Below are 17,036 nucleotides of genomic sequence, written 5' to 3' on the forward strand. Positions count from 1 at the left end.
AAACGCGCCAATAGGGTAACACTTCACTTATAATCAATCGATAACTGCCATCCGAGAGCAGCTCGTCATTTTAAAAGTCACTTTTCGCGCTCGCGGGTTAGTACAATTCTGGCCGCGCAACAAGAAATCAACGAAGCCGGACGAGCACAATGTGTCACAACAGTTCCTGGCTTATCAAGTGCTCCGTGGCACTGGCTTTCTACAGCTGCCTGTGCCTGGCACCGCCGATTGCCCATTGCAAGTACAACGTGAGCTTTGCCCAACTGGACTCCTGCGAGAGCTACTCGATCCGAGATGCGGGCTATGCCTACAGAGACTTCTTCATGGTTCACTCCCTGGACAACAACAAGGCAAAGGCCGGGGAGAGACTACATCTGAAGTTCTACGTTCTGACCACCATGGATGCCCACATCCTGCTCTCGGTGACGAACCACGTCAGACCGAACGATCGGGTGTATGAGATCGGTAGGTAGTATACGAGAAGGATAGGTAGTATCAGGTAAAAAGTTATTTTTTAAAGCTTATTAAGAAGTCTTCTAGAGAAAAGAGAAGAAGCCTTTAAATTCTCGGACTTTCCCAGAGCTTTTGACATTCATTTGGAATTGCTACATACTTTGTATGAACTTGACATTTAGAGATAAAGATAAACAGCGTATAAAACATGTCTTGAAAGATATGAAACTTTTCAGAGTAACACGCTGGATTTAGTTTCAGCTGGCAACATAACAATTTTCTCTAATTAAAGTTTTACCTAACATATATTTATAGTTATGATCTATAAAGTACTTATGTGTTTTGTTGTCTTCATAATTTGAATTTAACTCCGAACAAAGTACATTTTTAATAGCTTCTGTTTCATTTGAGATAACAAAGAAACCTTCATTGGGAGGAGGTTACTGGGACACCCCTGACTTTACCATAGGGGCCTCGTTTTGATATGGCTCACCCTTTGCTTTGCAGTGATAGGAGCCGGCGGAAATACATTTTCCGCTATCCGCACCGCCATGGGAGTAAGGCGCGTGTCCACGAATCAAGATCGGAACTTGCTATCTCTATACGAGCCAACGCCAATTGAGATTGTCCAGACGCAGAGTGAGTCTCGGGATTTATCTGACTATTCCAAAATGTTTTAACCATATCTCTCTCGTCCGCAGATGCCGAGCTGTTTGTTTACATTCCCGGCTTCAAGAAGGAGCCTCTGCTGCAGTTCATCGATGCCTCTGCACTAACCATTAACTACATCAGTTTCAGTTCCTTTGGCACAAATACGGCCAGATGGTTCTACGATTGCGGTTTTGATGGATTTGGTAAGGCTTAATATCAAATGAGTCTTAAAAAAAAAAACTCAGAAAAGAAAGTTTTCAAAAACCCTGATATTTTTCAGACAAGGAAATATCCGCTGATGTAAAGGCGCCAACGGTGGAGCAGAAACTCCTGGCCCAAATAAATCTACAGGCAGAGAATGCCAGCTTGCCATCCAATCTAAGCTCTTTGCCTTTCCACTTCCAAGCCCGTTCGCTGGCCTATGAAATGACCAATTCCCTGCTTCGCACGCGAATGCACTTCATGATGGTAACGAGAATAATATATATATGAAAGATATATATATTAATTCCCAGATTTTCCTTCAATAGCATTGGCAGGACGATCGCCTGCGCTGGAATCCCGCCGACTATGGATATCTGGAATCCTTTGAGCATCGGGACTTGCAAGTATGGACACCGCACATGCGTGTCCTTAACGGTGCCCTGGACTCCATGGACGAGGTGTTGCGATCCTATGAACTGCGTGTCTTTTCGAACGGCAATGTCACTCTGTATGTGAATAACCTGCAGCTCACCAGCTGGTGTGTGGACAGTGCACGCAACTGGCCCAAGGAGCGTGTGACATGCGACATCGAACTGGGTCTAATCGGCCAGAAAGGTGACAACCAGGTAAATCTGGCACTAATCTACGATCAAAAGCACAGCCCCGTGGCACCCAATGAGCATGTGAACACACCGTCCGGCTGGACATTTCTCGACATATCCGTGGTCCAAGTGGGCAATGATTCGGTGAATAGATATACCCAGAAGAGCACGCTCCAGACAATGGCCGGAGATGTGGCCATTGAGTTTACCATTCAGAGAAATAGCAGTTTCTACATGACCGTGTTCTATGTGCCGCTGATTGGTAAGAGATATTTAACCTGCTTTATTTTATATTTTTAGTTAAATTATAATCCGTTATTGTCTCTTTCAGCCTGCCAGATATTTCTGATCTTGTCCTTCGTCCTGCGTTCTTCACGAAGAAGTGCTTTGATTCTCCTTGCCCTGTTGATCACCGCCTGGGGAATGATGTATTTGACGCGTCATGCCTCTCCACATTATGTTCCGCCCATAAGTAAGCCACAAAACTAGTTCTCTTAATTATTAAATATAATATTTTCTCTCAGTGTCCGCCTACAAGGTGGTCATGATAACCACCAGCTACTGCTATATCCTTCACATTTGCTTGCTGTGGCTGGAATTGTTTCCGCCGAGAGCCAAGGCTCCTGACTGCCTAGCAGCCGTGATCAACTGCAATATCCTGCGCTGTATCCTTGGCCTAAGACTCGCCGATGTGAGTTTAGTTCATACTCAATTTCTACAAAATATAATCTTAAATATTATATATCCCTTAGGCCAATGACTTCTGCGACATCCAGGAGAAACCCTGGCCTCATCTGGCCAAGATCTTGAACAACCTGAGTTCCTTTGTAGTCATCGTCATCTTCGCCGTCGTGAATATAACGAGTGGCTTGTGAAAAATACAATTTTTCCTTTATTGTGTTTGCCTTTGAAAGAATAATTAATTGTTTTTTTTATGGTTTTTCTTAAATAAATAAGAAGTAAACAGAGCTAGAACAGATCCTGGTAGGATGTGAGTGACTACTGGACTTGGGAAAGTGGTTGAAAAATACTAAAGGTGAACGTGCTTCGGCTGCTGCAACTCTACAGAACTCTCTCTATGCTCCACCCGCTCCGGATCCGGGACTTGTAACTTGGACTGACTTGGAGCGGTTTTGGTATCAAACGCAGGCTTAGTGATAGCCATAGCCGTGGTCATCGTAGCCATGGTAGCTCAGGGAGGGAGCTGCATAGCTGATGGCCGGAGCAGCATAGGACTTGACCACCGCGGGAGCGGCATAGCTAATAGCTGGAGCGGCATAGGACTTGACCAGCGCAGGAGCAGCATAGCTGATGGCCGGAGCGGCGTATGACTTGACGGCAATGGGTGCAGCATAGGACTTGATGATGGGCGTGGCATGGGAGACAACCTAAACAGGGAAATGTATATAAATGATCAAACTACCTCTATGATCCTGACTGCAATCCCTCCTCTTACCGAGCTGAAATGGGAGTAGCTGGTGGCCGGAGCTGCCACTGCCTTGACCACTGGAGCAGCCACCGCCACAGGCGCCGCATATGACTTGACCACCGTGGGAGCAGCATAGCTAATGGCAGGAGCCGCATGGGCATAGCTGATGGCTGGAGCGGCATAGGACTTGATCACTGGAGCAGGCGCAGCATAGCTGATGGCTGGAGCGGCATGGGCATAGCTGATGGCTGGAGCGGCATAGGACTTGATGACGGGAGCAGCAGCCGCATAGGTGATGGCAGGAGCATGGCCATAGCTGATGGCTGGCGCCGTGTGCCCCAGGCCATAGTCCAGGAGACCAGGAGCGGCTTGGGCCACAGCCAGCAGAGTGGTGAGGATCTAAGGGAGGATAGAGATGTATCCTTTTAGCTAGGAATCCAAATGTGTAGAGTCCTTAGCTCCTTCTACTAGGTGACTTCGTCCTTGCATCAACTCACCAGCAGTTTCATGGCAGCTTTTGGATCGTCGGGATCTCGAATCACTTGGCTTGGCGGGAGAATAGCGACTGTAAGTGGATTGCGTGCGTTGCGTTACTTTTATACTGCCACAACCACGAGACGCACTCCTCCAGCGGTCGGACAGTGGACAGTGGACAGATCTTGACTAGATTTCGATCTGAGCGTCGTCGTCGGACAAACAGTCAGCAGAGTGAGCAGCAGTCAACAAAAGGGGGCCAAAGCAGCACCAATTTGTGAAGTATCTCGACTGTGCCGAAGTGAAACTGCAATTCTCGTCGAGAGTGGATGACGCAACGCGATCGGGGAGCTGGGAGCTTAGGAGCTTAGGAGCTTGGAGCTGCAATCTCTGAAGGCAGACCACTTGCCGGCAAAGGAGTCGCAGGAAAGGCGGCATTTCCCATCTCGGGGGAAACCTGCGATTGGAAAGCCGCGCCAGCTAATTGAATTCACTGATTAGAGCTGGCCAATTTTGGATGCCACACCCCCCAAAGGCATCCAGCCTTGCTCTAACAACTTAATTAGCCATTGGAGAATGTCGTCTAATTGTTCTCTATGCAATTCTTGTTGTAATTTTCGCTAGAATTCTCCAAAATCAATTTTCGGTGTTGCTGGGAAATTCTCCCCAAATTGCATAATGGACGGACGACGCTTGCCAAATATCTAGGCGAGATTTATCTTTTTATCGTGCCTCAAATGCCGCTGCGTGCCACATTTGACCATATTTGATGGGCGATTTCAGACTGGAGACGGCGATCGCCGAGCGCCGAGATGGAGTTGCAATCGTAGCCACGCCGTCTCGTCTCGAGGACACTTACTATAACTCATAGTAAATGCGAGGGGGGAGTGTCTATATCCACATCCCAGCCCCAGTTCCACTGCCTCACTTTGGAGGCGATGCGATCGAGCATCTGGCAGCTCGTGGGATTTTTTTTATTGCCGCCATGATTAACCCCCTGGGCTTGAGAGGGGAGTCCATAAACTTATCAAATATTTAAAGGGGTTATCTTGTAAAAAAGTTTATTCTTTTTGTCGATAAAAAGTATGTAGTTTTCCTTACTATATACATCCTTTTCACTTTCCCTCGCGAACCTCAAAGGGTTAAATCTTATACTATAAAAAAATGTTCAAACAATTCATAATAATACCCTGAGTTTGGGGCATGCAACTTGGCAGTTTGGCACTTCAACCGGCTGAAGTTTCCTCTCGAGAGTGTCCGAGAAACGCCAGGGCAACATCTCTCAGAAGAAACACACGAAATATACACGAAAATACACACTCGTGGAGACAGCAGAGTCTCGGCTCAGATCATGCATATAAATCACGCCAATGGAATGTGATTTATGGGAAATCTATTAGCAAATATTAAGTCAATAGCTCGGCAATTGTTGGCAGTGCCTGGCCTCAGCCTGAGCCAAACAAGTGTTCCATGTCCAATTCGATGCGGACAGATCATTGTGCGAGTCGCTTTATAAATAAACAAGAAAGGAAGCTAACTTTGGCACGCCGAAGTTTATATACCCTTGCAGATAGAACTTCTATGACTTAGAATCCCAACAATATAAATTATATTTATTTGTGTTAAAAAACAATGAAGTAATACCTGCTTTCATTTCATTCACCTTTACATATTATATTTGCAGTTTTACAGTCACAGATGTGCATTTTTCTCCACATCTAACGATCGTTTGTATGGCACCTATATAATATAGTAGTCCGATTTTCATAAAATTTTACACAAAATTTAAGACTGATATAAAATGGTTATACCTCAAATTTGAAGAAAATCTGTTGAAAACTGAAAATGTTATAATTTTTAATTGTCTTAATTTCTTGATTGTTCCTATGGGAGCTATATGATATAGTTGTCCGATTTTCATTAAATTTTATTCAAAATTGTAGAGTATAGTAAAATGGCTATATCTTAAATTTTATCAAATTCTGTTGAAAACTGAAATTGTTATAATTTTTTTTGTAAAAATTATCCGATCATTTCTATGGCAGCTATATGATATAGTCGTCCGATCCGGCCCGTTTCGACATATATACGAGTGAGAGTATATAGAAGGCTAACTACAAAGTTTCATTCAGATAGCTTCAAAACTGAGAGACTAGTTTGCGTAGAAACGGACAGACGGACAGACGGACAGACGGACAGACGGACAGACGGACAGAAGGACAGACGGACAGACGGACAGACGGACAGACGGACATGGCTAGATCGACTCGGCTGTTGATCCTGATCAAGAATATATATACTTTATATGGTCGGAGGTGCCTCCTTCACTGCGTTGCAAACTTCTGACTGAAATTATAATACCCTGCAAGGGTATAAAAATTAACCAGCAGCCACTGCCCCACATTTTTCCGTAGTGGAAAGCAATTTTCCAGATGGCGTGGAAGGGTGGCAAACTCGAATGCCAAATTGCCAAAGACTAAATGCCGATTTAAGGCTGATCGATCACTGATCTCTGTGTCTCCCCCCTTTTGGCCAGGTCTCTGGTAGACATATCGACGCTTTTGGCTTGGCTGGACGGGCGTGCGCTCCAAAATGGGTGCAAAATGCCGTGGATTTTGGATGACGGGGCCTAATTAGCCACTTGGCCATAGAACCAATCGATTGCCCAATTCGAATGGCCAATGCCCAGCGAAACGCGCAACGCTCAAGCGCAGAATTCTTCGCGTTGCACGCGGCGTATGCGTTATTTTTGTCGATTCAATTCAATTAATTAACGCCGCCACATTTGACTTGCAAATGCCTAGACAAAAAATACAAACAAAACAAAAAAAAACAACCAAATAAAAAACAGTTGCAAAATGGCAAAACGCAGGCTTAATTAAATCAGAAAAACAAACGACAAAATCAACGAGCCGAAAGGAAAAACAAACTGAAAACTGTGTGGCATTTATGACGCCTTGCCTGAAATTTAATGAATGAATCGTGGTGGACATGGAAATGGATTTGATTTTCCGTCCCGTAAAAAATCTTGGAGCCTACAAAGTGTGACGTGAGCACTGGGAGGGAGATTTAGGTGGACACTAGAAGTAAATTCGATGCTAGAGATTAGGAATTGGTATTTTTATCGACGTTTCTTGTACTTCTTGGGGCCTTTATTATTTACTTTGTGGAATATTAAATATAGAACTAATAGAGAAATTAATAGTATTTCACTTTATAATATTCTAAGCTTTAATTTCTTTCTGTGCAGACCTGAAGCCATTTTGCATTTGGCAATTCCCCATTTAAAAGCGAACCAATGACAGTTTCCACTCGCATTTTTCTCGCCTTTTTGTTTGTATTTTGTCCCCCAACAGGATTTTTGGTGGTAAGTGGTTAGTTTATGGGATGACAACTGCATCGAGCAGTGATCGTGGTCGATTGTGAAACGTTTATTGCCTTGGTAATGGGCCAAGTTGAAGTGGGTTTCTGGATGGCAGTTTCTATAAGCTTTTGATTTTTATATAAGCCAAAACTTTGATTAATGGAGTATTTACAATTTAGTGAACCTAAATTTAATTCAAAAATTTCCCTATTTAATTTTATTTTTTATGGATTTAATTCAAGCGAGTTTTTATGAGGAAAGCTTTGATTCGTTTTTCCAAGTTAAGAGCCAAGCTTGCCTTGGTGGCGCCTTCTGTATGTTATTTTGGGAAACATTGCTTACTTTATGTCAACACTAGGTGTCGCTTTGTCATTTTAACTTATTAATAAAACTGTAAAAAATATTTTAAAGCCATAAAAAATCTTCTTAATAAATTAAAACGGAATAACTGAAAACGAGTGCTTGAATATTTTTGTTAACAGTTTTTCAACATCAAAAATATTGTAAATGGTCTTAACAATTATTATTATTATTATAAGTAGTACTAAGCTTGCTTTATTAATTTACTTAACAAAGTTAAGTTAAATATTTCAAAACTTAAAACATCAATATATACATATGTATACAATTAGTTTAGTTTGCTAAACCATTAATTACCATGACATCTATTTATAACTCTCTGCTTATCTTGAGTTTTTAATGCAAACAAATAGGTTGAATTTTTAAATAAAATAAGTTCCCTAATATATTCATCAATTTAATACCCATGATACATAACCATTAACCCCTCTGGTATTGATTTTCCCTCCTTATTTCCATGGAAAACGCATCGCTTCACCCCAATCAATAAAAAAAGACCCAGAGACTCTCGGATTCGATTAAAATTAGATCAAAGTCACTGGAGTTAATGACGTATGATAAATGCACACAATCCCATAGTATACATTGACGTATGTCGATGGGGTTACCAACGATTTGAAGGGGTTAAATTGCGGTCATCCCTTGGAATCCAACAGGTGCCCGAGTGGGAAGGTGGTTGTACCTGACTGACCACTGACCTTAAAAATCCTATTTTACAAACGCTTTCTCCCTTTTCTTTTAACAGGGATTGAAAAGGAAATCGAAATAAATTTAGGAAACTAAATTCTACAGTTTTCTTTATTTAAAATCTCTAAAAGCTCTACTGAACTCTAAAGCTCAAATTCTTATTTATTTAATTAAACAAACTCGATGGCTTAGGTGTCAAAGGCGGCACATTCATGATTCTTTTACTTTTATTCTCTGGTTTTTATTTACTTTGTGCGTTGTGCGCTTGTCAAGTGCAGTTTGAAATTCAAGTTGCCTAATAACTTAAAACCCCAAGCAGCTTTAATGGCCATAATTCGTCTTGGCCAAGTCTCTCTCTCTGAAGAAGAGCGAAGAACTCAGAACGCACAACGCAGCGCAGAAGGTAAACTGGTAAAAGCCAAAAGGAGTGTCGTTGCTATTGCTTTTGTTGTTATTGCTGTTGTTAGTGCAGTGTTAATGTTAATGTTGTTGTTGTTGTAGCAGCACTATTGACAGTATTGATGGAAATTCTTTTGTGTTTTACAAAAAAAAAAAACGTATAAGAACGAAGAAAGTGAAGTCGGCGTGAAGTGAAGCAAAGTTTTAATACCCTATAATTTTTTGTTTAAGAATAATTAATTAAATTCTTTTAAGAAATATCAAGGTATAAATTGTTTGAATAGGGAATTCCAAATATAATTGTTTGATACATAATTTTTTTGGTTCCTCTCGAATGGAATATTTAAACCTTTCTTACTTTTTCTGTATTTTGTGTTATTTAATATGGGTTAATTCATAGATAAATGTGGTAATAAATATTATATTAATAAATACTTACTCACACACCTTTCCCTTATTTTATAGTGTATTTTTTTTTTGGGTGGCAAAGAAGCGACGCGCGCTGTTTACTCTTTCCTAGCAGCAAATGAAAGCCCAACGTGGTCCGTTGCTGGTGTCGCTTATGTGGACAGGTGCAGTGCCCAGGTAAATGCCGGTGTCTATGTGTGTGTGTGTGTGTGTTTGCCTCCGTTCTGTTTCGAATGCCGCAGCCAATACCCCGCCCTATACCAATACCCATAACCAGGGTCCAAACCCATGGCCCCCGACTTCTGGGCCCAAAACGAACAGTTATGCAAATCGAGAAGAGGCGCACCTCCCACTTCCACTCGATAACTTAACTTCTCGTGTATTTTTTTTTGTAGGGTTTTGTTTTCCCCTTTCTTATTATTATTTTTTTTTTGTTTATTTAGCGCCTAATACCCAAGTTTATGTCGCTTAATTATAGGCCCTAAGCAGCCGCCTTTAACATGCTAATCGGCAGCAGCAAACCCTTGTCATCCTTTCGGCGGTGTCGGATGACCTTCTTCTCATCAGTGGTCAGTGGCTCTAATGGAGATCCAACAGGGGGAAACTCTAGTAGCTTGGGAGCGGAAATCCGCGATGCCAAAGTCATCGTTTTGGGTAATCAATAGTTAGATCGATCCCACATCGATCGCTACCCCGACCTTATACGGCCAACTATTAAGCGGATTTGGCCAATTCAGAAGCAGTCAGAATCGCCCCAAAGATCTGCTTTTAATAAGGTCTAAATAGCTCTCAGCTCAGAGCGATTAATTTGCCATAAAAGTTGTGCTTTAATTGGCCAACGAGTGGGAAGTTTGGAGCGTTAACTAACGAAAGTGTTGGCCAAATGGAAACAATCTGAATATGAAAAAGAATATTAGAAATATTAGTTACACTTGAAAAAGAATTAAATATAAATTGTAGTATTGGTATGGAAAGTTTAAATTTTCCCCATTCTATAACATAATATGAAAATGCTGCCAAAGAAACTGACTGCATCTGACATTGGGTGATAAGAGTGAAAAAAGACACACATTTCCATCTGCACTTTGGCCTTTACACGAATTTTGAATGCCACATGGACTGCATTTAGGAATGACCAAGCTACCGAACAGGTGGGTAGCGGTGCTTCAACGTTTTCCGGTGGGCGGTTTTTCCGGTGGGCGGCTTTTCCGGTGGTCGGTAGTTGTCCTTCAGAGAAGTCCTTTCAACTCTGACATTAAGCGACCCAAATAAGTAAGAGTGGGAGTGGGAGCCTCGATTAAAACCACTTTCCCCGACGTATAGGTTGTCCAATCTGATTATTAAGAGTATTCATAATGCACTCCATTTAGCAGGTACTTTAATTGCATTATAATTAAGAGCAAGCTGCAGGGTTTTCAGATCGAATATTGAAGTAACTAACGCCCAGTAAATTATTGAAAAATATATAATACCCAAAACAATAATTATTATCACATATAAATTGTCTTATCGTTACAATTAAAGTTCTAATAAATTGGCTATTTAACTTAAAAATTATATTTTATCAATATTCGTTTACAATTATCACTCGTTTACTCTTCCACTCAATTCTTTAAGCCCTCGATAGCGCTTTGAGTCTACTCAAGAGTAAGCAACATAACTTCAGTAACCCAGAGAGAGGTAGAGAGCCACACTTGTTGCGCTCAGAGAGAGAGAGAGCAAGCCAAACACCCAAGCAAAGCACAGTGGGGCACTTTGTCGGAGACCAAACAGATTTTCACTCAGCTGTAATTATGTTAACAAATCATGTTCGGCCAGATCTTTGCTTTGAAAGCTATATAATGTATTTATGCCACTCTAGAATACTTACGATACTGTATTATTATACTACATAATCGTAACTAAAAGTTACTTGGCTACACAGCTCTCAGCAGTGCAGCCGCTCTTTTTCTCTCTTCGTCCCACTGTAAGCGTCGACTATATAAGCTGAAGCGCACCGGTACTCGCGCTCAAATTTTGTTTTTTGCTGTGTCGTTCGTGTCGGAGTCGGAAAACTGAAAAGGTGTTTGTTAAATATTCGAAGAAATATAAATAATATAAACCTATTTTGATTTGTTTTCAATGTGCCGCGTCCGTTTTAAATATCTGTCCAACTAAAAGTGTGTTTATCGTATTGTGAGTGCGTGCTATTAGAGTTTTTATTAAATGTACAGTTCCATAACCAGAGCAAGAACCGCAATAGAAAGAGGAACGGCAAAGAGGAGAAAGAAACAAGTGTTGAAACTGACCGAAAAATGTGAAGCTTCGGGCTTATCAGTGAGTGGAAATTGTATAAATGAGAAATGCAAACGAATTGAAGCGAATAAAGTGTAATAAATATAGTAGTGGCAAGTTCAAGCGAAATTCCAAACTAAGCAGTTTCTTTATTTGTTATTCTCCCCGCTCGCACTGATTATCGAAAAGGAAAGAAAAACAACTGTGTTTGTGCGTTTGCAAGAAGGAATGTGCAAGGCAAATAAAAAATAACTGTAAAACCATACGAGAGAGTGAAAAAGAGAGGGGGAATTGATTGAATTGTAATACGAGTAATTTAATCAAGTTCACTGGGCTTTTAAAACGCCCTAATATCAAGGTCTTTGCGCTGGGTGAGATCGGGTTTAAGCTTTAGTCTTAATGGACTTGACCCCCATATTTTTCCAGAGGGGGCTTAAGCCTAACGAAATCCGCAGCTAAAGTTACAAAAAAAGAAACATACGAATATTTACTCAATTTACTCAATTAGAGTTGAGGGCTACTGGGCTCAGATTGCCACATTTTCACGAAAATCAATTTGTTATATTTAAAATGTTCAATTATGGTATATAATAAAAGAAATTATATTTATTTACTGTTTGTAAGCAAAATATTAGTTCAAACTTTTTACTATTTTGTATTAAAATAGGTTTCCACAAATGAGAATAGATATCGAACATTCATGGTACCAAAAAACTTGTTAATTTTTAGATAATAAAAACGTAATAGCGTGTTTCTCATTTTAATAAAATCAATTCTCCTCTCTCTGATTTTTTAGAAATCTATAAAAAAATCACCAAACGAAAGAAATAATGAAAGCAAATGAATAAAACCCTTAAAAGCCAACAAACGAAGTGCAAAAAAATTAAAAAACAAAACAAACAAATACAAAAAGTTCAGCAACTGTGAAAACGACTTACGAATTTTCACAACAACTTGATGTTTTGTAACGGATTTTCTCGAAACTGGTAAAAACTTTATTTGTGGATTCTTCTGTAGCTGCTTCTTCTACGTTTTTGCTACTGCGGCAAAAATTAAATATATATTTTGCTCGTGTGCTGATTTTATTAATTTCTTGAGGAGAGAACGCAGACGATTCGAGGTAAGTTTTGCTAATTGTTGCTAAATTATTTGGTTGGCTATTTTTAAGGCAATATCTTTTGGGTGAATCATGCGAGGAATCTAAATCGGAAAGAGCCCGTGCCCTTTTATGAATCAGCTTCTTGGGGTGTCCTATATACATACATCTCCAGAAAATATTACTAGATCTTCTATAAATAGTTGATAATATCATGGGAACAGGTCTTTTTAAATTTATTACATGGTATCTTATTTTAAGATTTAAATACTACAAATCTTTACAAATCTCAATTTTATGTGTCGGCTTATCGTGCTGATCAAGAATATATATGATTTATAGGGTCGGAAATGATTCGTTCATAGCGTAATAAGCTTCTGACTAAAACTAGAATACCGTTCTTTGAGTCAATATTTATGTACATTTTTATACAAGTTTTTCGCCCAATCAAAGTTTAAAAAAATCCATAAATTGTCCAAAAACGGTTTTATTTCAATTCGGAAAGCGTTTCTATGCTAGTTTTTATCAGTTTAACAAAACTGCATGCCCAATTTAACATATAAAGAGAGTCGATTTTTTGACAATTGTTGGCAATTTTAATGATGTAACCCCTTATAAAATTTTGAAATTTTCGAAAATTTTTAAATAAAAATAGATTTTGGCCGGAGTTGGCCAGACCGATTCGGACGCTAATGCTGATCAAGAATTAATATGACTTATACTGTCGGAAATAATTCCTACACTGAATTTTAAGCTTTTGACTGAAATTTGAACACTGCAAGGGTATGATGGTAAAATATAAAAGTGAAGCTTGTGAATTTTAATTAATTTACTTGCTATTCTCTTAAGCCTCTTTAAAATAAATTCTGTCTGCAAGTACTCTCCTATATATAGCAAAAGCTCTGTCACCTGTCCGTCAGATCGGGACAGATCGAGTTGAATAAACCTCTAGACCAATGTATATATATATATATTCAACCGCAACCGAAAGCGAGAGGCAGTGGCACCTGAACCGAACTCAAACCATAAACCAAAAACCGCTCAGATCTAATGCCGCTGGAATCGCACAAGGTTGTCCATATAGCGGACTCGTTTTTCTATTTTTCCAATTTTATTTTACTATTTTATTTTGTTCACCTGTGTGTCGGCTTTGAACTCGGCACCTGTTGCGGTCACAGTGGCGAGCGCGTACACTGTCAGAGAAAACGTTGGCCCGATCCAAATGACTGAGACTGACTGAAAAAAATGGTCTGTGGGAGAAGGTGCTCACTCTTCTGCCTATTTATGAGCACCTGGGCCTTCCTCATGCTGGTTGTCCTGGGCGTCTGCTTCTCGATCCACTCGCTGGTCCTTGTGGGTGACCTGCCACTGCCCGGAAGCTTTGCGGGTCCGGATGAGTTCAAAGAGCTTGCCGACGAGGCGTACTCCAAGGTGGCCATGCGCTGCTACGTCACCGGAATCGTTTACCTGCTCTTTGTGGTCATCTCGGCGATTGTCTTCCATAGGGACAACAAGCGGAGGAAGCGCCTGTACAAGAAGAGAAAACAACAGCGCTGATGTCGATGTCAAAGCCGATTGGTTGAATAAAAAATTTCTAATATTTCTCATTACTTCAATTGCATTTGGATCGCACCAGCAGCAGCAGCAGCACCCACTCCCGAGCAACTCCCACTTGTTAAACCAGATCGAGGCAAGGCCCAGAACAAGACCGAGAACAAGTTTGTTGACCGCATTCTGCGATTAGCCTTAGCTTCTTTATCATTTACCAACTGTGCCTCGGCGGCATTATGCATTCGTCTCGACCAGCTACGATTTTTGACAAGTCTGTCCCCGCCGCACGTGACACCTTTTTCTACCTTTCCCCAAAGACGAGGTGTGCTTGTTTCTCCTCTTCTCCGTCAGCGGTGCCCCATAAATTTCCGTGAAATTCTCTTTCTTTCTGAAACATGCTAATGGGGTGTGGGTTCTGTTCTTCTAAGGGGTCTCTTCAGTGGGTTCTTATCGAGCTTTTCTTTTTTTTTTTTGGTGTTGTACGAACACGAAAACCGTTCTGTAAATTATCGTACATGTTCCCCCTAGTTGTAAGCACTGCATTTTGTGTATCTCTCTAGTTATCACCATCAAGTGCAGTCTGCAAGTTCACTAAAAACTGTCTCAAAAGATCCGAAAATCCATGATCTGATTTACATGGAAAATGTTCTGAATTACGTGTAATATTTCAAGGAAAACGCAGAACCTTCTTATGTAGAAATCTTATATTTTTAATTGGAATACTTCTTAGTTTTTTAGGTAATCAATTATTTGATTTCTTTGTCATATTTTAGATTTGTAGGTAACTAAACTTTTGGCTTAACTCAGCAACACTTGAGTTTCACAACGAATTGTGATTTTTAAGTTGGCCGCTTGCATAAAAATTTTCTATTTTATCAAACAATAAACACTTGGCAAAGGAAAGCCTTCTTTTTATCAAGTTTGCAAACGGTTTCCCCCGAGGAATACTGAAAAATTAAAGCAAGAAAAGCGCTACAAGGAGTCAGACCGCCATGTCCAGATTTCTAGCAGCCGCCACACAGCAGTTTCAAAAGGGATGTGAGTTAAAGACAAGGTTAAATTACATATTAAAGAAATATTTAAAACACCAAAGAAGAATAGCAATTTGTTAAGACTACACTGCACAAACATAAATCCAGCTTAGGTTCTGAATTGTTCAATTAAAAAGCCCCCCCACCCGCAGTGCGTTTTAGCCGCATGCTGATCCACAATACTGGCAAACAGCTAATGACGGCCAAGACACCCACGGCCACCAGGGCCACGCCCCCACCGCCGCCCAGGTGTCCCGTTGGTGAGAAAAAGCCTAAGCCGGGAACTTTTCCTAGCGGCGGAAAGCATGCTACCTTCTGTGATTGTCCCAAGCCCGAGGGCGACTTCATGAGGGCCTGGTATGCCAAGAACAGTCGGTATAACCTCATCCTGATTTCGGGCGCTCTGGCTGCCTTTGGAAGCTGGGGAATGGCCATATCTTCAGGTAGAATTTGTTACAAATAATATATTTGTTAGCGTCGCGATTTACACCCCTGATCGCAGGCATTCTCGGCCTTAACTGGACCATACCTGAATATCCTTACAATGAGGACGAGATGGAGGACTTTGAGATGGAGGAAGAGCGGCGTCGCGAGGAGAAAGAGGCTCGTCAGGAGCGGCACCAGGATGCCATCGAGGCCCGAGAGCTTGCGATTCGTCGTCGTCATGCCAAGGAGGCCATGGAGCGGGAGGTGGATCTGATGCAGCGCGACATGGAGGAGGGCATCACGAATGAAGAGCTGGACGAGCTCCAGCGCCTGGCCGCCGAGCGAGAGTCCTTCGAGATATGGGAGAAGGACGAAATAAAGCGTCTCGAGGAGCAGCAGAAGGAGCGCGACCAGATACGCAAGGAGAAGGCCAAGGTCAAGGCCGAGCGTGACAAGGAGCGGGAGAAGAAGCACCGCGAGAAGGAGGCCCAGCTGGAGAAGGAGGAGGCTGAGCGTGAAAAGCTTCGCCAAAAGGCACGCAAGGAGCGCGAGAAGGCCGAAAAGGAGGCACAAAAGGAGAAGGAGAAGATCGAAAAGGAAAAGGAGAAGGCTAGGAAGGCCCTGTCGGGCTAGAGGCTCCTCTCTATAATTTACTATCACTTCCTAATCATCTCCATCAAAGACACAAATTCTCAAAGAAGTTTTACCAAAAATCACTTCAAAAACTCGTAATGTTTTAATAAATGAACATAAATTGCTGCTGCTGAACAAAAAAGCACTAAAAAATAGAGAAAAACATATCATTTTATTAACTCATTAAATTCCCCTTTAATAGTTATTAAAACAAGTGTAAAAACTAGTCCTGCAAAGCCTTCATTTCCTTAAATTAATTATGGGAAAAGCTGTGCCCATTTCAGAGCCCCTCCCTAACCTATATAGGAAAAGTGAAGCTAATAATACATTTGCGAAAATAGCTACCTTATTAACTACTTAACTGGCCACATGAGGCCATTTCCACCTGGCTTTCGGTTTGGTTTTTCATTCAGTCAGAAGCCAGATTCTAGACTCCAGTTTGGAGAACATATAGCATGCACTTAGAGACCTCACTTCGTGGAGGAAATGGCTCATTGCATATAATCAAAGGCAGTGCCAGCGAAATTGTATCTCGTAGATACACCAGCACAGGGGAACTTTTCAATTGGGCCTTCAATTACAATGGCCACTTGTTGTTCTGCTCGCTCTAATAAAATAATGCTGCCTCTTTGATTCCACTCGGATCGCTCAGAATATATATATGTAACGTATGCATTTCCCCCTAATCTATTTAATGAAAATTCGCTACCGATAGATCCACAGATCTCTGCTAAGTGTGCCTGCCTTGTGCGCACATAATGAATCACAATCGTCGTCAGTTAAGTCCGGCTTATCATTAATCAAATTAGCTGCAGCAACATTGCCACAAAACACTTGCTTGTCTGCCACCGCAACTTGCAGCAATGCAGCACAGTGGGTCGCATGTGGCGAGCAAATTAACCATTACCATGTGCCACAAATGAGCAATTGCCCCTCGCTCTATTTTGGTGGAGAGGAGGGAGCGGTGAGGAGAGAAGAGCTTATCAAATGGAGT

At 41.3% G+C, this 17,036-nt stretch overlaps 5 protein-coding genes across 12 annotated transcripts in view; 4 read left to right on the plus strand and 1 right to left on the minus strand.

Moving 5' to 3' along the window:
• The first annotated feature begins 18 nt into the window (after positions 1-18).
• On the plus strand, positions 19-2,882 carry NtR (neuronal acetylcholine receptor subunit NtR). Its single transcript, XM_020944704.2, has 8 exons — positions 19-465; positions 961-1,092; positions 1,155-1,307; positions 1,385-1,572; positions 1,635-2,172; positions 2,242-2,382; positions 2,435-2,601; positions 2,663-2,882. Exons 1-8 carry the CDS (start codon positions 150-152, stop codon positions 2,783-2,785), a joined length of 1,758 nt encoding a protein of 585 aa, XP_020800363.2. The 5' UTR covers positions 19-149; the 3' UTR covers positions 2,786-2,882.
• LOC110177813 (uncharacterized) lies at positions 2,780-4,058 on the minus strand. Its single transcript, XM_020944703.2, has 3 exons — positions 3,837-4,058; positions 3,367-3,738; positions 2,780-3,298 (listed from the first exon to the last, which is right to left on the minus strand). Exons 1-3 carry the CDS (start codon positions 3,846-3,848, stop codon positions 3,062-3,064), a joined length of 621 nt encoding a protein of 206 aa, XP_020800362.2. The 5' UTR covers positions 3,849-4,058; the 3' UTR covers positions 2,780-3,061.
• A 6,975-nt stretch (positions 4,059-11,033) lies between these two features.
• Positions 11,034-17,036, plus strand: part of a (arc) — a 50,369-nt gene continuing 44,366 nt past the window's right edge. For 2 of the 8 annotated variants that reach the window (XM_086827009.1, XM_020944569.2), the window contains exons 1-2: positions 11,039-11,210; positions 12,102-12,425. The gene's annotated coding sequence lies outside the window, so the exon portion shown is untranslated. Of the gene's footprint in view, positions 11,348-12,101; positions 12,426-17,036 lie in introns of all 8 variants that reach the window. The other 6 variants (XM_086827008.1, XM_020944567.2, XM_086827013.1 and 3 more) reach the window with 5 other exon arrangements.
• Positions 13,033-14,011, plus strand: LOC110177731 (ribonuclease kappa-B). The gene has a single exon (XM_020944583.2). The coding sequence runs from the start codon at positions 13,647-13,649 to the stop codon at positions 13,956-13,958; it is 312 nt and encodes a 103-aa protein (XP_020800242.1). The 5' UTR covers positions 13,033-13,646; the 3' UTR covers positions 13,959-14,011.
• Positions 14,415-16,205, plus strand: gom (gomdanji). Its single transcript, XM_020944582.2, has 3 exons — positions 14,415-14,990; positions 15,136-15,426; positions 15,486-16,205. The coding sequence occupies exons 1-3, from the start codon at positions 14,945-14,947 to the stop codon at positions 16,040-16,042; spliced, it is 894 nt and encodes a 297-aa protein (XP_020800241.1). The 5' UTR covers positions 14,415-14,944; the 3' UTR covers positions 16,043-16,205.

This window comes from Drosophila serrata, unplaced genomic scaffold, assembly GCF_035046125.1.
Source record: "Drosophila serrata isolate PLE 108 unplaced genomic scaffold, ASM3504612v1 contig_165, whole genome shotgun sequence".
Lineage (NCBI taxonomy): Eukaryota > Metazoa > Arthropoda > Insecta > Diptera > Drosophilidae > Drosophila > Drosophila serrata.